Source organism: Akebia trifoliata, chromosome 6 (assembly GCF_017979445.1).
Source record: "Akebia trifoliata isolate Shusen 1 chromosome 6, ASM1797944v1, whole genome shotgun sequence".
Lineage (NCBI taxonomy): Eukaryota > Viridiplantae > Streptophyta > Magnoliopsida > Ranunculales > Lardizabalaceae > Akebia > Akebia trifoliata.
The window spans coordinates 25,022,018-25,044,730 of NC_141380.1; the positions used below are offsets into that span (position 1 = coordinate 25,022,018).

A 22,713-nucleotide genomic window follows, 5' to 3' on the forward strand; every position below is an offset into this window, starting at 1 on the left:
TTGCAATATATTCAACTTGTTTAGATTTAGAATGACAAAAGATGTTAATCCTATCTACAATGAAACTGCATCGATAACGCTCAACTACGCCAAGTCAATGAACGACCCCTGCTGAATCTTGACACACTTAGTAAGCGAACCGACGACCATTGAACCAACGCTGGTTGCGGCTCCCACGCCTCCCTTGGGTAATTGGGTGACTAAGGGCATTTGTAGGGATTTCATGTAATTCCAAAATCTTTATCCCCCTTTGCTTCTTCACTGTATATATGAAGAAAATATGTTATATAAATATTAATAGCAAAAAAAAGAAGCATATAATTTGGGGATTCAAATTAAAAATGGGGATGTACTAACCATTCTTATTATGTTGTAATCCTTCAATGAACTTTCTCTTTGTAGATTCAATTTTTTGTAACAGAATTGCATCTTCATCTGAATTCTTCGATTTCTAATAGAACAAATGAAAATTTTAGATATAAAAAAATTTTGGGTACAATTTCAAAACTAAAAAAATATATATATATATATATTTCCATTATTATATATAAAACTTACATCTTGCTGAATAGAGGTAGAGTTATTTTGAATTCTGAATGTATTTGGTCCCTCATGTGGCTTCTTCTTATCGTTAGTGGGTTGGTGCCCCAAAACATAACGTCGTTGACTCATCAATTTTGGAGGGTCTGTTCACAGTAGGTTCTTGTATTGTCGTCATCCTATCATGCTGTCCATTGTTGTTCTCCTTATTGTTGGTGATAACATTTGTATGATCATTCGATAGTTGTATTTTTAGAACAAAGGGTTGTTCTTGTTGATTCCTAACTGCGATAGTAGATGGTGTACCATTGATCCAACCATCTACCACTTTCCTCCACTCACTACAATTCAAAGTAAAGAAAAAAAAAACATATTAGTTTAAAATCTAATGAAATAATTCTAAGAGTATAATATAAAAAGAAATAATTCCATATTAAATTCTATTAGTAAATCAGGAAGCAATTTCATATTATTATCCATCCATCAATTCAATTATTCAATTGTAGGTTGGGAAAGGAAATAGACAAAAGAAATACACATAATTAATTAAAGTGATAATAAGATCATTCTATTTGATCATACATGATTAAAGCCAGAGAAATGTTACGTATCTGCTCTGATTTGTGCTTCTTCCGGAGAGAGTTAACAACCTTTCCAATCTCTGTATCCTGCAAATTTAATCATCAGAAATTTAATTAAAGGAACACCATGCATGCATGAGAAGTAGTCCACCAACTTCTCTAGACATCAAGGAAGGAAGGAAAAAAAGAAAGAAATGAAATGAATTTAATTAGATAATCGAATCCAATTTCTTAAAACAATTGATACAATTAAGGCAAATCCACATCAACAAACAAGATTGTTTGTGGCAGAAGTTTTAATTTTAGTTGAGGATTCAAACCTCGAGAGTTTGGACAGAAATAGCCATCAATTGAAGCCTCTTTAACGATTCCAACAACACCCCATTATTAGACTGTTAGCAACAATCAACAAAAATTAGAACCAACTAAAATTAAAGTCGAAAAATTATGTAAGTACGTAAGCAAAAGATAATAAAATCTTCGATACATAAACAACAGAATTTCAAATTGTAACCAAACAAACATAGAGAATATTTTTTGAAATATAGACTAATTAATATATTTTTAAAGAGACAAACCTCGTCTTTATTATTGGATAGAAGAAGGTGCTCTTTGATCCTCAGAACCTCCCCAATAATATTCAAACTCTCATCCTTTGATGCTGTGATCGCTCGTTTCATGCTCTTCTCATGACCATTATCTTGATCAACATTCTTTTTATCACTACTATCTTTCCTTTCATCATCATTCTTATGATCCAATATAACAAAAATAAAATTTAGTCATTAATTTATACTTTGAATAATTATAATTAATATATGAAGAAAAACTATGATTACTACTACCTTAAGCTGAAGCTGAGAGAGCTCTATAGTATTAGGAAGGTCTTTTTTATCATATTCCAAGTGGTTTTGACAATTAGAAACCCTTTTTTTGTCAATAAGAGATGAGGTTTTATTAGTAGAATCGACAACACAATCTGATATAATAGTTGGTGTAGCCCCGATCCATTTGTCTACCACTTTCCTCCACCCACTACAATATTCAAATTTAAAGTTGATAAAAAACAAACAACTTAAGAATTTTAAAAAAATGAATTAATAGACAGAAGCAGAGTTTGTTAATTAACTAATGTAGTCCATTAAATTAAGTAGCATGTCATGTATAACCTATTCATTAATTAAAGTGATAACAATATCATATATTTTATTTGATCATACATGATAAGAGTTCGACAAATGTTACGAATCTGCTTAGATTTGTCCTTCTTCCGAAGAGAATTGACAAGCTTTCCAATCTCTGTATCCTGAAAATTAAATCATCAGAAAATTAATTGAAGGAACTCCATTATGCATATGAGAAGTAGTATCCAATACATCAGAATGAAAAGGAAATTAATTAAAAAGATATACAAAATTTGTAATTAGTTGGGGATTAACTACAAGTAACATATATATTAGATTATAATTCAAACCTCGAGAGTCTCGAAAGAAAGTTCCATCAATTGAAGCCTCCTTAATGATTTCAACAATATCCCATCAGACTATAAGCAACAACCAGTTAGAAGTTAGAACCAACAAATTAAAAAAGAAAAAATAATAATAATTGAAATATGTATGTAACCAAGCAAACATCGAACCATTGACTCTTTTCTTTCTAACCAACCATTGAGAAATTAATAATTAGTAAAATTAAAGTGGAAGTAATGTTAATTATTAATTAAGAGATTACTAGGAAACCTTATCATCATTATTTTTGGATAGAAGATGAAGAAGAAGCTGATCTTTGATCTCCTCAACCATTGAACGTTCATTTTTAATATTCTCCTCCTTTGATGATGTCGTCACTTGTTCAACAATTGGTTGTTTCACGTTCTTCTTCTTCTCATCATCAGCATCATCATCATCATGATCACTCTCATATTGATCATCAGTACAGTTTTCACTATCATCATCACCATCAGAGGCAGAGGAAACAATAGTGTTAGTGTTAAACCCAAGTAACTCAGCGATATCATCCCTTTGAGTCCTGAATTTGTTTGGCCAATCCAAAGCAGCGACGTAGATTCCATATTTGATAACCTCAAAGATATCAGAATCATGAGGAGCAGTCTTAAAGAAGTTACGCCAACTATCCATCGTTTTAAAATGGTTTCGCCAATTATCGTCAAGATACCCGAAATGAGTAGCCATTAATTTCTCACCACCGCGTGCAACCACCTAAGAGCACTTCTTAGCGAATTAAGCAGAATAAAGACGATTTTGAGGTAAAAAAATAAAAACCTTAATGGAGAGAATTGCGAGCGAGAACAAAAAAAACTGGAAAGAGAGTTGGAACAGAGCAAGAGCACTAGAGGAGACGAGAGGAGAGAGAGAGTGACTCTGTTTCTCAATCTTAGGTATTTTTTATTTTATTTTTTGGTTGGTAAGAGTGAGAAAAACAGAATAAAGCTATATATATTTTCAAAGCTTCTAAACATTCTAATCTGCGCTTTCCAAGAAAGTAGCAACGAAAATAGAAAGTCTCTTTTTTATCCGTTGGTGCGACTTAAAAGATATCATAATTGAAGTAGTTACGTCTTAATGAAAATGTTACTGCGGTTGTTTCAACGGGCCATCCAACATCCAATACATCTTACTTACTACGCATTTCTCCCTTGGGCTCATTGAAAATGATTTAAATGTTTAAATTTTTTGGACCCATGCATTAAGGATATGTTCTTTACAGAAATCAGGTCCAGCACTAAAAGCTGTCTTCTAGAACAAACAGAAATTTAGAATCTGAAAAACTACATTCAGAAGAAGTTTATTCGTTATAGAAGCACATAAGCCAGAAATCGATGTTCGTTTGACAGGTGTTTATTGCTAAATTTTGATAAAATTATTAAAATACCCTTAATATTGATAATACACCTAAAATACACAAAAAATGACTAGAATATCTTAATAAAATATAATTATACTAAATATAAATATAATAAAAAATTATAAAAATAATTATTTTAATTTAAACAAATTTATAATTCTATCGAAATTTCGACAACATCTCCTCTTAAAAATGAACATATGAAATTTTCTTGATAAAGAAAATACCTGCATAATATACAATCCAACATCCACATAAAGATTAAGGATATTTTAGTAATAAAGTAGTGATGATGAATTGCTTTTGGTCTTAATAGTAAATATGAAGGGTATTTTGGTAAAGATGAAGGTTATTTTGGTAATAATCCCATTTTGGAAGATGAAGAGTATTTTGGTAAAGATGAAGGGTATTTTGGTAATCCCTTTTTATTTTTTAAGGCTAAGTTTGGTTGAAAATTTGATTAAAGATGAAGGGTATTTTGGTAATTTCTTTTTACTTTTTAAGATTAAGTTTGGTTAGAAATTTGATTAAAGATGAAAAGTATTTTGGTAAAGATGAAATGTGTTTTGGTAATCTCATTTTGTTTTTTAAGGTTAAGTTTAGTTAGAAATTTGATTAAAGATGAGGGATATTTTGATAATTCTTTTTTGTTTTTAAGGTTAAGTTTAATTGAAAATTTGATTAAAGATGAAGGGTGTTTTGATAATTCTTTTTTGTTTTTAAGATTAAGTTTGGTTGGAAATTTGATTAAAGATGAAGGGTATCTTGGTAATTCTCTTTTGTTTTTAAAGTTAAGTTTGGTTAGAAATTTGATAAAAGATGAATGGTATTTTGGTAATTCTCTTTTGTTTTTAAGGTTAAATTTGGTTAGAAATTTGATTAAAGATGAAGAGTGTTTTGATAAAGATGAACGGTATTTTGGTAAAAATGAAGGATATTTTAGTAATCTTCTTTGTTTTTTAAGATTAAGTTTGATTGGAAAGTTGATTAAAGATTAAAAGTATTTTGATAACTAGACTTGAGCTGTGTTTACGTTTTTGCTTCTCACAAAAGCTATTTGAAGAAGTCCCTCTTGGACGACTTCCATTAAGAGTTGTTTTGGGCTTCATTTGAAATCTGCAAGAGCAAAAAAAGCCCAGACGAACGTCATTCTTTTGACTTTTTGGATTTGAAAATAAAAAAATAAAATAAAAAAAAGTCAACTCCAGTAGCTCAAACGAATAAGCCTTAAATTATCCTTGATTAGTAACTCTTATCAATTTGATTTATAAAATTTTTTGACAAAATAAATAATAAAAAATCCACTTAATTAGGGCAATTATCCTTATCATGGGTATATGCACAATTAAGATAGGCATAAAATCCAACAATTGTAAATTATCCTTAGGGTTATTATCATTGTGATATATACAATGAGGATAACCATAGGCATAAATAAAATCTAAATAGTAAGATTTTTTTTGCTTGAACTATCAGGATCATGTGTTATTTCTCGATTCATACATACCCAAGTCCAATTCAATTTTGACCCCATATTTAAGTATGGATATTGTCAGTTCAAATTATACTACCTAGCCTTGCCTAGTTTTAAAACTCAACTCCACTAGAATGTCCATTGAGTCAAGTCAAGTTCAAAATTTGTGAATCAACTTGAATGAGTCAAATACACTATATAATTTTTCAACATTTAAAAAATAATGTTTAGTAGTTTATAATAAATAAAAATAATTTTGTCGGGTTTTTTATTTGATTTGTTGGAGTTTCAAGTTGACTTATATAAATTGTTGAGTTGACTCAAGATGGTGATTCCCATTGGAAAATAGACAGAATGTGGGACCAAACCATGGAAGAGAAGGGACAATACAAAAGAGAGTCGTGCTGGGGTGACACAAAGGGGGACACAAGGGTGAAAAAAACTTGTGCTGTCATGCACATTGAAAGGATTTGCAAATCACCACACATTTGACGTTGGTAAGTTTCTCTATTTATAATATTATTTACAATTTGTACAGCTATAACATCTACAATAAAAGGAAATAATCATTTACAATAAAGGGAAAGAATCAAAACAATCATCTCCTACAATTAAGGAGGATCCTGTAAGTCAATGGTGGAGGATTTACAGGGATTCTCAATACCCCCCCGCAAACGAAGCATGGGATTGCAGCTGACGCGAAGCTTGGATCGAAAGAAGGTAAATAGCAGCTGGGAAACATTTTTGGTGAAGATATCGACGACCTACAAGTTGGACAGAACTTGTTGAGTGCAAAGGGTGCCAGCAACAACAAGTTCTCGTAAGAAATGGTTGTCAAGGTCGATGTGTTTGGCGCGCTTGTGAGAAACAGGATTCGAGCTTAAGAAAATCACACTCTTGTTGTCACAGAGTAATAGGGGCTGATGGGCGACAGTGACCTTAAGATCATGTAGGAGATGAGTAAGCCATATAACCCAACAACAGTATGAGCAAGAGCAAGGTATTCAGATTCACAACTGGAACGAGAAACGGTAGGCTACTTTTTGGCATTCCAGGAGACAAGATTGTCCCCAAGATAAATTGAATAACCAGAGGTGGAGCGTCGAGTATCAAGACACCCTGCCCAATCAGCGTCAGAATAGGCCATGAGACCAGTAGAGGATGATGCAGAAAAGGTTAAGCCAAATTGAAGAGTGCCCTTGACATAGTGTAGAATACGCTTGACGGCCTGGAAATGTTCTTTAGTTGGAGCATGAAGAAATTGACTGACGGAGTTGATAGACTGAGCAAGATCTGGGCGCGTGATGGTTAAATACTGCAAGGCACCAACTAAAGAGCGATAAAGAGTAGGATCCAAAAAGGGTGCACTGTCAGAGGAGAGGCACTGAGACGCAACCATCGGTGTAGCAACATGCTTACAATCAAGTAATTGAGCATGAGCAAGGATGTCATGAGCATATTTGGTTTGACTGAGAGAGTCCATCCAGAAGAGAAGAAGACTCGAAGCCAAGAAAATAACTCAAGGAGCCTAAGTCGTTGAGGGAAAATTCTGAGTGTAGCGGCTAAATGAAGTCGTTTAGAAGTGTTGAGTTATTCCCGGTAATGATGATGTCATCAACATAGAGCAACAGATAGATGAGGTCGGCATTCCTACTGAAGACAAAGAGGGACATGTCAGTACGACTGCAAGAGAAACCAAGTTGTGAGAGAAATGTACTGACGTGGTGAAACCAGGCCCTCGGAGCTTGTTTCAAACCATATAGAGCCTTTTTTAATTTGCGCACATGAAGAGGATGCCGAGGATCAACATAGCCAGGAGGTTGTTCCATATAAACATCTTCACAAAGAACACCATTAAGAAAGACATTCTTAACGTCAAGTTGACGTAAGGGCCATTGATTAGACACGGCAAGAGAGAGAACAACCCTGACAGTGGAAGCTTTGACCACGGGACTAAAGGTGTCAATATAGTCAAGTCCAGGAAGCTGTGTGTAACCCTTGGCAACTAGGCGAGCTTTGAACCGATCAACGGAACCATCAGATTGATATTTGGTCCTAAGGACCCATTTGGATCCCACAATATTTGTATTTGGTGGTCGAGGAACAAAAAACCAAGTATCATTCTTGAGCAATGCTGTAATTTCTGCATCCATACCGGCAAGCCATGCAAGATCCTTAACAGCAGTAAGAAATCCTTTAGGCTTGGAAGTACTGAGCAAGGCATGTAGAAGGGCCGAAGGTTGCATAGAGCTGAATAGAGCCAGATGCTTGGGCTTGAAGATCCCAGCACGAGCTCGAGTGACCATAGAGTGATGAGCAGGTGGAGCTAGATTAGACACTGAGGTGGATGTATCTGATGCAGGGGAGGGAGCTCCAAAGTTTGAGGAATCATGAGGCTCACGTGCAGTAGGATCCAAAATAGATGATGGGCTAGAAACCTGCATGGACTCAGAAACAGGAGAATCATCACAGATGGTGCATGGGTCAGTAAGGGACGGTGGGACATTGGTCACAGGAGATGGAGCCAGAGGAGTAGAAATGGAAGTGCATGGCTCTAAAAAGTTAGAGAGAACCAACTCCGAAAAGGGATGTGCATGTGAAGAATCCAAAAAAGGAAAGAAATACTCATCAAATTGAGCATGCCGAGTAATGTGAATACGAGAAGTAGCAGAGTCCAAGCAGCGGAAGCTTTTATGAGATGGACTATAACCAATAAAAATGCAAGGCAAACTACGTGGAGCAAATTTATAAGAAACATAATCATGTAAACAAGGATATACCCGACAGCCAAAGGGATGAAAATGCTCATAATTAGGAAACTTACCATACAGAACCTCAAAAAGTGAAATACCACCAAGGATTGGCATGGGCAACCGATTGATAATGTAAGTAGCAGTGCTGAAAGCATCAACCCAAAAACGAGTGGAAACATGGGAATGAAAGAGAAGAACAAGACCTGTTTTAGTCACATGACGATATTTGCGTTCAGCACGCCCATTCTGGGAAGGGGTGTAAGGACATGACATTTGATGATGAATGCCATTGTCCTGAAGGTGAGACTGAAATCGATTACTGGTGAATTCGGCTCCTCCATCACTTTGAAATATTTTTATTTTTGCCGAGAGTCAATTTTCCACAAATCATTGGAAGCAAAGGAAAATATCAAAGAAATCAGACTTCAGTTTCATGGGTAAAGCCATGTGAAACGCGAGTGGTCATCTATAAATAACACATAATAAATAAAACCCACATTTGATTTAACAGGGGATGGACCCCAAATATCACAGTGAATTAGACCAAGCACAAAATTAGATCTACTATCGTTAGAAGAAAAAGGCAATCGATGACTTTTTGCTAACTGAGATGTAGAGCATAAATTTGGAGTTGGAAGCAAAGAAGTAAGAGATAAATGGCCCTTTTTATTCAATAAAGATATAGTAGAATGATTGACATGTCCAAGTCTAGCATGGCATAAATCAAATGAGACACGTAAAGATTTTTTAGCAAGAACAGAAAGAAAAGCCTGATTTCCTCGTTCCAGCACATAAAGACTACCTTCTCGTTTACCGGTTGCCACTGCCTTTCCTATTTGTCGGTTCTGTACAATAAATCGATCATTAATAAATATAACAGTGAATGGAAAATCAGTCGTTAATTTACTAATGGATAAAAGAGTTTTTGTTAGACGGGGAACAACAAGCACGTCTGGCAGTTGAATATTTTGAGAGGGGGAGACACTACCAGTGTGGGTAATTGGAAGAGAGGCTCCATTGCCTACAAGTACATGGTCCTTACCAGAATAAGGTTCTGATGTGTCCAGTTCACCCAAGTGAGGGGTCATATGTGCCAAGGCACCCATGTCCATGTACCAATCAGATTTGGCTTCAGTTGAAAGAGAGCAAGCAGTAGTAAATGCTTTAGCAAGTTGAGCATCAGCTTTCTCATAGCGATTTCGACAACAATCAGTGGTATGGCCCTCGGTTTTGCATATCTGGCAACGGGGATTGTATTGACGGCGGCTTTGACCAGGTCCACTGTTTCGCTGGTGTCCACCATGACCACAAGACTGTTTGGAGTGACCACCACTGTGAGAGTTGGAAGAGGAACCATGGGTGGCGTTGAACGCAATAGGGGCAGTAGGGGATTGCTCAAGATATTTTGGAAAATGGCAAAACTTTCAGCCTTAGAAACCAGATCGGTGAAAGGGGGAAGGGGTGTAAACGAGATTTGGGCTGTAGAAAAGGTGGAGAAATCAGCACCCAACCCCTGAAGAAACCAATGAGATTTGTCCCTATCATCAATAGGACGGCCCATTGCCGATAGCTGATCACATAATGCTTTGAAGGAGCAAGAATATTCGGAAACACTGCGGGTTCCTCCTTTCATCAATTGCAACGCATCTTTGAGATGAAGTTCACGTGTCTTGGAATGATGGTTGAAAGAATTTTCCAAAGCAAGCCAAACGTCTCTGGTAGTAGTGAGACCAAGCACTTCTGCCATAGCTTCTTCGGTGAGGGAGGAAAAAATCAAGCTGAGGATGCGCTGATCTTGGAGTTTCCAGTCCATGTATTTCTGGATTGCTGTAGAAGACTCATCGGCAGAGATGGAGTTTTTGGGTGGAGCAATGATGGACCCATCAACATAGCCAAGAAGTCCCTGGCATTCAAGAAGTGGGATGAGCTGATTTCTCCAGAGAAGGTAATTTGAGGAAGATAGTTTAATTGTCACCATATGAATCATGGTGTTGAAGGAAAGGAAAGAATTGGAGGAGTTGGCAGCCATGAGGATTGGTGGGAGATTGAACGTGTTCTGCTCTTATACCATGAAAGGATTTGCAAATCACCACACATTTGACGTTGGTGAGTTTCTCTATTTATAATATTGTTTACAATCTGTACAGCTATAACATCTACAATAAAAGGAAAGAATCATTTACAATAAAGGGAAAGAATCAAAACAATCATCTCCTACAATTAAGGAGGATCCCGAGAGTCAATGGTAGAGGATTACAGGGATTCTCAATACACATTACCGTAGATGCTTTTCCACGAGATATGAGTAAAAAGCATAAACGGTTATGTGCGCACCACCACATCATTTTTGTCACCTTTGTGTCTCCGTTTGTGTCATTCCGGCATTTTTCTATAAAAGAATATGATTACCAGATTCACCATTCTTCTTGCACATGAAGCAAAATTTAGGAGTTGATTCGTTGGAGTTTGATCAAATTGTCCAAAGTTAGAATACTCCCTGGGGAGGCTAGCCAAACAAAGAATGTAACTTTGGAAGGAACAAGAGGAGACCAAATTGCAGTTTTTGAGAAAGCTAAAGTTAAAGGAGGTAAGAGATCTATGTGGAAAGAGCGCACAAAGAACCTTTTATCCCTACTCTCACTTCATTCTCTTCGATCCTCCTCATTTTTATCAAACTAGAAAGAAGAAACAAACTTTAAGAAAGATGCTACTTCTTAGATTTCCCAGACATTAAAGTTAGTTCTTAAACCCAAATTCCATGAGAACTCTTGCCCATTTCGAATTAGACAATCATGAATAAAAATATTCTTTTTCAAAGAAGCTGCATAAAGACAAGGGTACTAATGCAATAGAGTTGAATTATAACCCTATCCCCATTTCCCACCTTAAGCTTAACCCCCTTATCGAACTCACAAGAAACTTTAAGAATTCCTTTCCTCACACTATAAATATAAGAGGACTTTGCCTCCCTAATCTCCCAACCAACTGTTTTCTCCCCATACTTCACTTTGATCACACACGCCTCGCCTCCCAAAACATCAAAACCAAATACCCAAAAAGGCCTTATTTGTCTTTTTCACGCCTCGAATCCCAAAGTCTCCACTCTTCTTTTGGGAATACATAATTTTCCACCTAATCAACTAGTACTTCCTATTCCCCTCCTTATCATTCCGTAAAAGTCCCTCATTAACTTCTCTAGCTTAACCTATACCACCTTAGGCATCAAGAAAAAGAAATAAAGTAGTATGGGATGCTTGCAATAGTACTTTTGATTAGAATCAACTCCACCCCCCCCCCCCCCCTTTCTTCTCCCCTCCCTTCGACAAGTACTTTACTTCTACAAACTTAACCTCGGAGATCCCAATTGGGTGGCTAGATGATAGGTACTGAGGTCAATTCAGTTTTGAGCCTCTCGAAGGCTTCTAGACAAGGTGAGGATAAATCAATTGTGGTGTCCTTGGCTAATAAATCACATAAAGGTTTTGAAAATTTTCCAAAATCCTTGATGAAATGTCGATAAAATCCTATGTGTCCTAGAAATGATCAGCTCTTGTGGGCCCAATGGACCTGATATTTGGTCTAGGTATTTGGGTTTGTGTTTTGGAATGCAATGGGCTCTTGCTACTTGATCCTTCCTTTTGAGTCTCGTACCTTTGACCTATCACAAACAATTAATCAAAATTAAGTTAGATATCAAAATAAATTTGAAAATAACCAAAACATGGGCTATGAATACATTATCTTTATTTAGGGGCTTTAACATGTATTTTATCCTTGAAGTCTCTGTAATTAGGGTCTCAAAATATACTTTCTAGGCTGTGATCAGGCCGTTAGTACAGTGAGCAGGTATGTATGATCCTGGAAAGGGTCATTGGCAAGCAGTGAAAGGGATTATGGGACATTCTGGGTACTAAGGATATTGGTTTAGTGTTTCAACAGGATGATGGTGCTGGTCAACATGGGGTTGGATATGTGAATTCTAATTATGCCAATGATTTGGACAAGTGTTGATCTACTACGGGATATGTATTTACAATTTCTAGGGTACATTGCAGTAACAGAGGTTATGAAAGAGGCCATTTGGCTTCAAGGGTTGCTTGATGACTTGGGGATTGTCCAAGTGCACGTGAATGCTTATTGCGATAGTCAAAAGTACAATATACTTGGCAAAGAATCAAGTTAATTATGCACGTACAAAACACATTGACGTGTGTTTTCCCTTTGTGAGGGTGATTGTTGATGGGGGAAATATACTTCTTTAGAAACTCAGAACTGCTGATAATCTTGCAGATATAATGACCAAGGTAGTGACTGGGGTCAAGCTCAAGCATTGCTTGGACTTGATCAATATCTTGCGAGTTTGAGCACTTTCGGGTGCATAGCGCCTATGGGCGCATTTGGAGGCACCAAGGTTTCTTCATTCTCTTTGTTGGGATGGTTTGATTGTTCATGCCAAGGTTGAGATACAGAGACAGGATTTGGAGTTATTGTTGGATGTGCATATGCTATGTCAAAGAAGCTCATATCTCATCAAGGTGGGGATTTGTTGGAAAATTGGCTTGATGATGTGTGTACTACACATGTTTTGGTAAAGGGGAAAATTTGTCAAGTATTTTGTAAATAAACTTTATTTGGGAAAGTCTACCACAGTTTTCCTTTTTTGCTTATGTTTTTGTTTCCCATTAGAAAACTAACTCTAGTTGAATGTTATATAAGATTTGAAATTCTGGAGAATTTCTAGATTCCTCTTGTATTGGGTAATATTGGTTGGCGAGTGAGGTTAGAGAAGACTTGTAATTCCTGATTTGATATAGTGAAGAAGTTCCTTGCTGTTCGTGGACGTAGGCGAAGGTCAAACCACATAAATTTTGCTTTCCTTTTTTTCCTTTAACTCTGAATTTGTTTCAATCATGTGTGTGGGTTTTAGCAAGACCTTCGCACAAGAAGCATCTCGTCCAGAATTTGTCTACCTTCAATGGAAGGCCCATGTTTTTATGCTATCAAATCCTATAACACATCATTTGTCCCAAGCAAGGACTTTTTCAACGATCTTATAAATGGAGGCCACCAACCTATTGGGTCTAGAATCACCAATATCTTCCACCGCGACTTTCTTAGGGACTAGAGCCACAAGGGTACTACTTAAACCACAGTCCAAATAATTTCTCTCCTATAGATCCCAAACCACATTCATAAGGTTTTTTGAGAAAATGTCCCTACACTTCTTATAGGAAGTTAAAGAAAACCCATCCAGCCTTTTAGACAATGTCCCTACAAACGTATCTACCATTACTATAGTGGATCGTTAGGCTCTTTTAAACTGTTGGGCTTACTGTCTATAAAACAGATCATGCCTTAATGTTTGAGATATACAAAAAAAACCGTTTTGATCTCTCTTTTCTTCTATACTACTCTACTGTTCTCTCCAAGGTAACATCTTGCATAAATCTTGCTGCTTGTAGAACGTTCGATTCAATCGAGTTGACCGTAGATCTTCTATTTCCAAGTACATTGTTAATAGAGATAGTGACTGTTGAATCTTGAAAACCAGACACCTGAGAGTGACTGCACCGAGGATTCATTCCTAAGGGGGCGAATTGGTTTTAAGGACAGCGGTTTCTCCATGCCTTAGTCACCAATTAGTTCTTCTAATTTCTTTGCATTTTTTATATTCTTCTATTACTGTTTCAAGAACACAACCAAAAACTAAAACCAGAATTTACAAGAGCAGCAACCCCACACGACCTCACCCCCTTTCTTCTCAGTCCCACACAACCCTTTTCCTCTCCCCCCCCCCCCCCCCCTCGATTTCAGCCTCCCTATACGACCTCAACCCCTTTCCTTTCATTTTAACTTCCTCATACTCCACCTCCACTCCTATTTTCTCTTGACTTCACATTCCACTACAACAGCTCATGACCCCACTTGTCTTCTCTTTTACCCACTCTATTACAACAATTCACACCTCATCTCTCACTATCACACTCATAGACCCCACTTCTCTCCTCACCTGTTCGAGCTCTTTCTCTCTCAATCTCCATCTCACCTTCTCCCTCTCAGACAGCAACCATCAGCATCACAGACTTTCACAACAATCCCATAGAGCCATGACTCTCTCTTTTTATCTCTAACATATCAACCTCTCTAACTTGCTTAGGTGCATTATTCACTCGTATGCAATAACGAAGATTATTGCGTTCTTGAATTTGCCACATCTTTGAAGCCCACATGTCTTCAAGGAGGCTAATAGAGCTGCGGATTATCTACTGGTTGTAATTTTTCGATAGAGATAATTTGTCAAGTGAGCTTTCATAATATCCTGAATCAGGATAAGGGAGGTGCATCCCACCTAAGACTGTAAATTGTGGGGAGCCTTCAATGGCCTTGTAATCTTGTTTCTCTCTAGTTAATCTAGTCGGTTGGGAGCCTGCTTAAGCCGTCGATTACCTTCCAAAAAAAAAAAGTAAAAACTAATGATCACTTATTAGACTGGGCTAATGCATGTTCTGCCTGATGAGTCGCCAATGACGACATAGAATAGGTTTTTGTAAGAGAGATTTAAAAAAGCTTCAGAATGTAACACAATACGCTATAAGTGAAGGATTTCAATGAAGCATGATTTCTAGGAACGTAGTTACAGGAAATGCGAATATTGTCAGTTTTAGAAAATAATCAATATCGAGTAAGCATAGGATTCAATAACTGGAAATGGCTATATTGCTTGCAGAACTTAAAGTAATTAGTGATTAAATAGGGAGTTTGGGTGAGGTTGTAAATTACTTAAACATGCTTACAACTTGACTTCTCTCATATCTTTATACCATCAAAGGCCTATCCCCTCCATTCCATTTTATTTCTAGTGGGATCTTAATCGCTTTAAAAACCTCAATCCGTGATCTTTTGAGTCTTCATCTCTCCTTTAGAACCTTACAAATTGAATGTTCCTTCCATAAGGGGTGTAGATAAAGTTTAATGCATGTGACTAAACACATAAGTGCCAATTGAGCTCACGTACGGCAGATTAAAAGCTAAGTAACATGGCTCCAATTTCTGCATAAACAAATTTGACGACCATTTGATCATCATTCCTTTGACAAGGGGTGCGGAAGTGAGAGTGATACAAGGAAACATGACTGTAGTTTCCTTTTTAGTTCCCTTCTAAGTGACCCCAAGGGCACTATTTATAAATGTTTGGGACTATCTGATGATAATAATGCCCCCAAGTTATAATGGCTTAACCTTATTTGGTATTGATGTGTATCAAGATTTGGCAACACAAACTAGGCCCGACACTTCATTAATCCCTTTCCTTTCTTTCATATGACTTGCAAGGGTATTTAATAGTCAGGTAATTCACTTTTGCATTAAGTGAACCTCCAAGTGTACGTCTACACCTTTGAACTTGGACTATAATAGGCCTTTGTTGCACAAACCATCTCCTCAACTTTATCTCATATGTTCTATGTGATGAAATAATGAAAAAGTTCAAATAAGCATTTTCACTTGCAACAAGGTTTGCAAATATCCGATGACCCAAGTCAAATCCAGATTGAATACGGATCCATACTTATATCTGCTTAGATCCAAATGATACGTTACTTGATAAGTTATTTTTTTATACTTTTTAAGATATATTTCTTCAAAAATAAGTGTTGGACACAGTGACTAAGGCCTCCATTCAAAAATGAAAATGTCTTGAATTCAAATCATTTTTCTTTGAAATAACTTTGAACGATTCGAAATAATTTAACCCGAATCAATTAATTTAATTGGATTGGATCCAGATACGAGTTTAGTGAAAGCAAAATAATCCGAATATGTTTAACTAGTAAGATCCAAGTTAGATTCAGATATGGATATACTTATATCCGGTCCGAACCCGACCTGTTTAAGTCCTAAAATAACTATATAACAAAAGTGATCTTACATTAAAAGTTTAAAAAAGAAGAAGGTACATATCTGTTTTCAAAAATATTTTAAAAAGGTTAATTTCAATAAAATACTCCGTCATTCATAAAACACCCATTCTCCCTCCTAGATAGTGCGAATAACCAAAATACCCAACTCATAACTAAAGGATGGGTTCTCCTTGATTCCAATCTATAGAAATTATTTAAAAAGATCATCATAATATCCAATAGTGTTCGACGGAAGACATCCAACAAATATGCTATTTATTATTGTAGGCAAGAGCCATAGGGCACCCTTTGACAGGAACAACGGCTCCACCTGTGACAGGTGGCAGTCTCTCAGTGGTGCCATGCCTCTTTTCCTTTGCCATACAAGGGGTTCCATGTGGCACTCTCCAACTTGTGCAACCACCATGTCCTGTCCCTCAATACACACCATCCCCATGTTCTCAGCTGTCAGTGGTGCTGGTTGAGACGTGCCGTCTCATCCAATGGGAGGCTTCCAAACATCGCACGTGGTCAGTGACGGTCCCCCACTAAGATAGGTTGGGAGTGGCCCACCCCTCAAGCATCGGTCCCCTGACATGTGGCATCATCCCTATGGACACGTCCTTGCAATGTCCATGTCATGACGCCTATGTCTTTGGCTGACATGGCTTAGACCTTTCCCTTATTTCGAGTATGTGAACGATCCACACGACATCTACATTAGTCCCCTGCCCATGCCTGACACCAAGTGTTGGTGTGTGCATAAGGCATCACCCTATCTTCGTTGTCGGTCCTTCCTTGCAATAAGTGCGAGCTGTCATAAGCTGCACATTACAATTAGAGAATTCAGAAGAAAAATATAATCATTGATGTTTCTGTCTTCTCCTTCCCTAAAGAAAGTATCTAAGAGCTCTGTCATCATGCTTTTCTCAATTAGAATTATTTATAGAACAATCCCAACAGAACAGTAAACAAGAGGAATCAAACAGAAATCTAGTTAAACAAGTGATGATAAGTAATTAAATAAGGGAAATTTTTGAGGTACCCCTCCTATGGGTTTTGGTGAAAATTAGAGATACCCACCTCGGTTTTTCAAATTGATGACATTCCCTCTTGACCATGATCTTCCATGAGTGTAACAGAAAATGACTGAAATACACTCATCTTCAACCTCTTGTCAAAAGTCCTTGATTTTTCTTCGCAAAAATAATATTTTCTTTGAAAGATATAAGATGTACGTATATTAATGAAAAGGAAAGATGGTCGAGCTAACCATCATGGTTCACCCAAAAACTCATCGTCTTCAACCTCCCCAAAACTTCATCTTGTTCAAAAGGTTTGGATGTTGAAGGAGATAATAAAACGAGTATAAAATTTCTATCCTAGAGGTTGTAGACGATGGAGTTTTAGTGAAAATAAAGGTATTTATGAGGCCATTTCTTGTTAGTCTCTCGTGGAAGACCACTGTCAAGCTGGGTATCTCATCAGTTTGAAAACCCGGAGGGGATCTTCAAAATTACCTTTAAACTAATCATCATAAAGGAACCTTAGTTGCACCTCACCTCAAAAATGTAAAGGCTCTTCAAAGAAGCACACCTCAACCTGAGTAGCTAATGAAGATTATGCACTTAGGGCAGTGAATTGTCTCAATTCCATCCTTTAGTTTCTCTATGTTTTGCGCGCTTCTTTCAAGATATGGGAACAATTACTATCCCTCAAGAGAATCTTCGTCACTCACCAGTAATCACCACAAGAACATATTCCTCCAACAATGTGATGGAACCGATTACTATCCCTTACAGATATTTCTCTTTCGCAAACCTTCGATACAAACTTGGCAAAGTTATGGCAATCTACACAAATACGGAGGTTTTTCATGACCCTAATTGGAAGACCTATAGGTATATAAATCATTCCAAACGCTATCGCTAGTTTCTCACTATGATTGAGTAGTATCCTCTCCTTTTGCTCATCATCGACATCGTGCAAAACGCAGCTCAAATCGTGAACATAGCCAGCCTCCTTGATCATCACAAATAATTCCCGGACTTTTTTATATACATCTTCCTTTCTTGGATGGGACTGATCGCCAGCATGGAAAGTGTGGACCGTTCGATCGAGTTTGATCCAGCTTCTCCCCGGTTCTTTTGTCACAACCTTCTCTTTCATTAACTCTCTCACGTTTCTCACATCCTCCCATCTACCAACAGAAGCATATAAGTTAGAAAGAATGACATAATTCCCAGCATTTTGTGGCTCGATTTCAAAAAGACGGTGTGCCACGGATTCCCCGACAAGAATATTTGCATGGACCCTACATGCACCTAGAAGTGAACCCCACATAGCTGATGTTGGTTCAAAGGGCATTTGTTTAGTGAAGTCCAAAGCCTTGTCTATTTGCCCGGCACGTCCAAGAAGATCAACAACACACCCATAATGCTCTATCCCCAGTTTGACCCCGTCTTGCCTACTTATCATTTCGTCAAATATAGCCAAACCTTCATCAACTAACCCTCCATGGCTGCATCCTGACAAAACAGCCATGAATGTGACACTGTCAGGTTTAACTTCTTTTTCTTCTCTCATCAACCGAAAAAGTTCAACCACGTCTCTGCCTAATCCATGCTTGCCGTACCCAACAAGCATTGCATTCCATGTGATTACAGTTCTCTTTAACATTCGGTCGAAAACCCTTCTTGAGTAAGTGAGGCTTCCACATTTTGAGTACATATCAATCAGAGAGTTGTGAAGAACAATATAAGAGGGCAGTTGAGAGCGGAGAACCCGGTTGTGAACTTGTCGTCCATGATCCAATGCAGCAAGTCCAGATAATGCAGTTAAAACACTGGCATAGGTAACATAGTTCGACTCCATTCCTTCTCTCGACAATTGGCGGAACATTTCTAATGCCTCCTCATCGAGACCCAGCTGAGCATAGCCTGCAATGATTGCAGTGCAAGAAACTACATCCCTCTCAGGTAACCCTTCAAAGATTATTAGGGCTTCTTGGATTCTACCAGCTTTGGCATACATGTCGAGAAGTGAGCTACCAACAAATATATGTGTTTCAAAATTGTACTTGATTAAAAGGGAGTGCACTTGCCTTCCAAGGTTGAACACACAAGCACTCGTAGAAGAAGTAAGCACGGTTGCAAAAGTAAACTCATTAGGCAAGGTCCCTGCAAGAATTATGCTGAGTTATAATTGATTAAATAGAAACGAACTAGATATGGACCTTTCTGTCACTATGTGAAAACTGGTAAATTCAACAGAAAAAATTGACGGGCCAAGGCCCACAGATTTTAGAAACTGAATTTTGACGGTCTAGGATCGTTGAAATTCTTGATGTTCCCAGATTTGACGACTTAGAGTTGTCGAATTTCTCTCACCCTTCATTAATTTGACAGTTTCGGCCTGTCGAAAATAAAAATTTGACAATGAAAAATGCGATGCCAATTCGACCCCTTTGTCCGTCAAATTTGGGCTTTCATTGTGTGTATGGACATTTATCTATTTAAAAAAAAAAAAAATTGTTATTGCTTTTGCAAATCCCTCTCTCTTATTGTTTTAGTTTGGACAGTTAAAACCATCTTGTTTTTATTTAATTGATCTGAGTTCTGTTTTATGCCCATCGAAGAAGCAACTCACATGATGAACAGTTCAGGTCATTGTTACTTAATTCCTCAAAACACATATAAAATGTACTTCTGCAAATTAAATGTTGAGCTTAAGTATGTTTGTCTCCTATTTTATTAAAAACCTTGAAAATTTAAAACCATACAGATCAATGCAGTAGGAAAAATATAATGGATGGGGGTAACAAAATGTGGCAAAAACAAAAAAACCAGAATATTATAGTTTTGTCTTTATACATAGTTGAACAAAACCCTAGATGGAAGATGATAGGAAAATAAAAAAAGAAACAAATAAGTGAAAATTAGATTTTAGTCTATTCGACCCTCCTCACTTATATATTTAGAAAGAACTTTTAAAATAACAACCAAACCCTTATAACTCTACAAATTACATAAAAGACTATTGCACCAAACAACCAACACTCCCCTTCAAGATGAAAATTGAAATTTATCATGCTCAGCTTGCTAAGAACAGATTCTATTTTCTTTTCTTAATGATTCCTTTAGTGAGAATTTCAGCTAGCTGATTCTCAATTGTTACAAAGGTAAACAAAGATCTTGAGAAACAACTTGCACATGAATAAGTGCATGTCGACTCCGTGTTCTTATTATTGTTTGTCAAATTGGATTTTTTTTGTAACAATAATGGCCGCCTTGTTCTTATACAATAGCTTCATAGGAATATCAACCTTAATCCCCAAACCACACAACAAAATTTTCAACCACAACAACTCTGCTACACCATGCGCCATGGACATATATTACGCTCTAGTACTAGAATTAGCCCCCATGATCTCTATCTTGCTCCTCCAAGTAACCAAATTCCGTCCCACTAAAGTGTAGCATCCTGTACTTGACCTTTTATAATCTCATCAACTCAATTTGCATAAGTTTAAACCTTTATTTGTAGATGACCATGATTTGTGAATAATAGACCTCTTCTAGGAGATGCCTTCATATATTTCAAGATTATTTAATCCACCCAGAAGTGAATGGCCTATGGGGCCTGCATAGACCAACTTACAACACTTATTGCAAAAGCTATATTAGGTTTGATAAGAGATAATCCAAAAGTTTGCCGACTAGTGTTAGCATCTGACACATCTTTTTTGTTTGGTAAAAAGTCCCCCTCGTTTTGGTTGAACTTATAATTAGAATAAATAGGAGTGTCTGCTAGTCGAGATTCTATCTTACAAATATGTGTCAATAAGTCTAAGATGTACTTTGAGGTATAAAGATACCTTCTTGGAACGGATGACCTCTATACCCAAAAAAATACTTAAAAAAGAATTAGATTCTATTTTGCCTCTCCTCACTTAAGAATTTTTAACAACCACACCCTTATAACTCCCCAAAATTACATAAAAGACTATTCCACCAAATTAACTCAACATATATTTCTCCCAAAATATGCAAATCATTCCTCGGGTGAAAAAAAAAATTAGTGAATTTAATCGTAATCATTGAATTGCCACATTATTTGAACTTATCAAATTCCAAATATAATTCAGGTTTTTTCCTTCTAAAACTTTTTGGCAAAAAAACAAATAAAAAAACTCACAAAATTATGTCTTTTTTTTTTTAATTTAAATTTCAATATTAGATATTAGTTCTATACTATTCTCCAACAATGAGAAAAATATTTTGCCACATAAAAAAAAAAAATCATTAATTTATTCTGAATCATTGAATTGTCATATAAATATAGGATACTACATTATAAAACTTCAAGCATACCTGCTTCTAACATCTGAGTGAAAAGATCCAAAGCTTCAGTATGATACCCCCTCTGCGAATAAGCCGAAATCATGGCCGTCCAAGAAACCACATTCCGTTCGGGCATTCCATCGAGCACCCTTCGTGCATCATTTAATGAATCACATTTTGTGTATAAAACTATAAGTCTTGTATTAAGGTATACAGGTGGGAGATAATGGGTTTTGATCATGTGTGCATGAACTCTCTGGCCCTCTCTAATGGCTCTTTGATTCACACATAATGTTAGCAGAGAATCGTAGCCTTCGAACTTCACTAGGTTTCCAAGAATGGACATCTCTAACAAAGCTTCTTTTAATTGACCGTTGATTGATAGATTTTTCAAATTTGAATTTAGTGGGAAATTAAGTCTTGTTTCCCGGGAAACCGTATTTGTGAGTGAATGGAGGTGGTTGGCTTTGAAAAGTTTATGGAGCATTTTAGCTCTTCCCTCCAAAGTCATTAATGGACCTGCCCAATTCAATATAATTGGTTTAAAACTCGGACGATGCTGAGTCAAGTCGATCGAGTCACAATAAATTTGTGGGGTCCTTGAGCGAGTTTTTACTGTGAATAGGTGATGTCATTGGAAAACTTGGTCAAATCACCGGCAAACGTGCCTACATCCACGGGGGCTCGGAGAACCGTTCCACTATAATCAGGATTTGTTACATGATCTCTCATTTTTGGTCTCTCCCTTTCTCCTCTCCTCCTCTCTTTCTCTTCTCCCACTTTTATAGTAGTCACATGTCTTTCTCGAGATATGTGTCATTGGTGCGAATGAATGAATCAGATGAGAACTAATTTTTATCCCTCCACAATTATGAATAATTCGTAAGATTTTAAATATTAATGATTAATATAAGAGTGCTGATTTTGTAACTCAACCTGACAGGGTAACTCAAAAACTCACTGACGTGGTAGGTGCAAGAATCATTTGAGATTTTGAGTGACCCTGTCAAGTTGAGTTACAAAATCATTACACTTAATATAAAATGAGTCTGGTCCTGAAAATTTTTTATTACATTTCTTCTCCCTTACTAATTTTCTAACAATCTCAAGAAAGAAAATAATACAAAATTCTAATACATTTGGTTGAGCAAGATATTAATAGATGAAAACATTTGGATATCACGGACATCATCCTTTCAATTCTTGGTCTTTTGTTCTTGTCCTCCAAAACTTTGAGGGAACTTAGAAGGATATTTTTCG

At 36.8% G+C, this 22,713-nt stretch overlaps 2 protein-coding genes and 1 long non-coding RNA gene across 3 annotated transcripts; all 3 read right to left on the reverse strand.

Annotated features, from left to right (window-relative positions):
• Positions 1 to 1,440: 1,440 nt before the first annotated feature.
• LOC147400486 (uncharacterized) lies at positions 1,441 to 2,147 on the reverse strand. Its single transcript, XR_015179512.1, has 3 exons — positions 1,967 to 2,147; positions 1,700 to 1,870; positions 1,441 to 1,513 (listed from the first exon to the last, which is right to left on the reverse strand). It is a non-coding gene; the product is annotated as an uncharacterized LOC147400486 (long non-coding RNA).
• Positions 2,148 to 2,301: 154 nt separating this feature from the next.
• Positions 2,302 to 3,259, reverse strand: LOC147400487 (putative mediator of RNA polymerase II transcription subunit 26b). The gene is made up of 3 exons (XM_086444600.1): positions 2,861 to 3,259; positions 2,596 to 2,664; positions 2,302 to 2,427 (listed from the first exon to the last, which is right to left on the reverse strand). Exons 1-3 carry the CDS (start codon positions 3,257 to 3,259, stop codon positions 2,302 to 2,304), a joined length of 594 nt encoding a protein of 197 aa, XP_086300726.1.
• Positions 3,260 to 16,281: 13,022 nt separating this feature from the next.
• On the reverse strand, positions 16,282 to 22,165 carry LOC147400488 (Pentatricopeptide repeat (PPR) superfamily protein). Its single transcript, XM_086446183.1, has 3 exons — positions 21,484 to 22,165; positions 17,674 to 19,290; positions 16,282 to 16,935 (listed from the first exon to the last, which is right to left on the reverse strand). The coding sequence occupies exons 1-2, from the start codon at positions 21,962 to 21,964 to the stop codon at positions 17,846 to 17,848; spliced, it is 1,926 nt and encodes a 641-aa protein (XP_086302309.1). The 5' UTR covers positions 21,965 to 22,165; the 3' UTR covers positions 16,282 to 16,935; positions 17,674 to 17,845.
• Between the last annotated feature and the right edge of the window lie 548 nt (positions 22,166 to 22,713).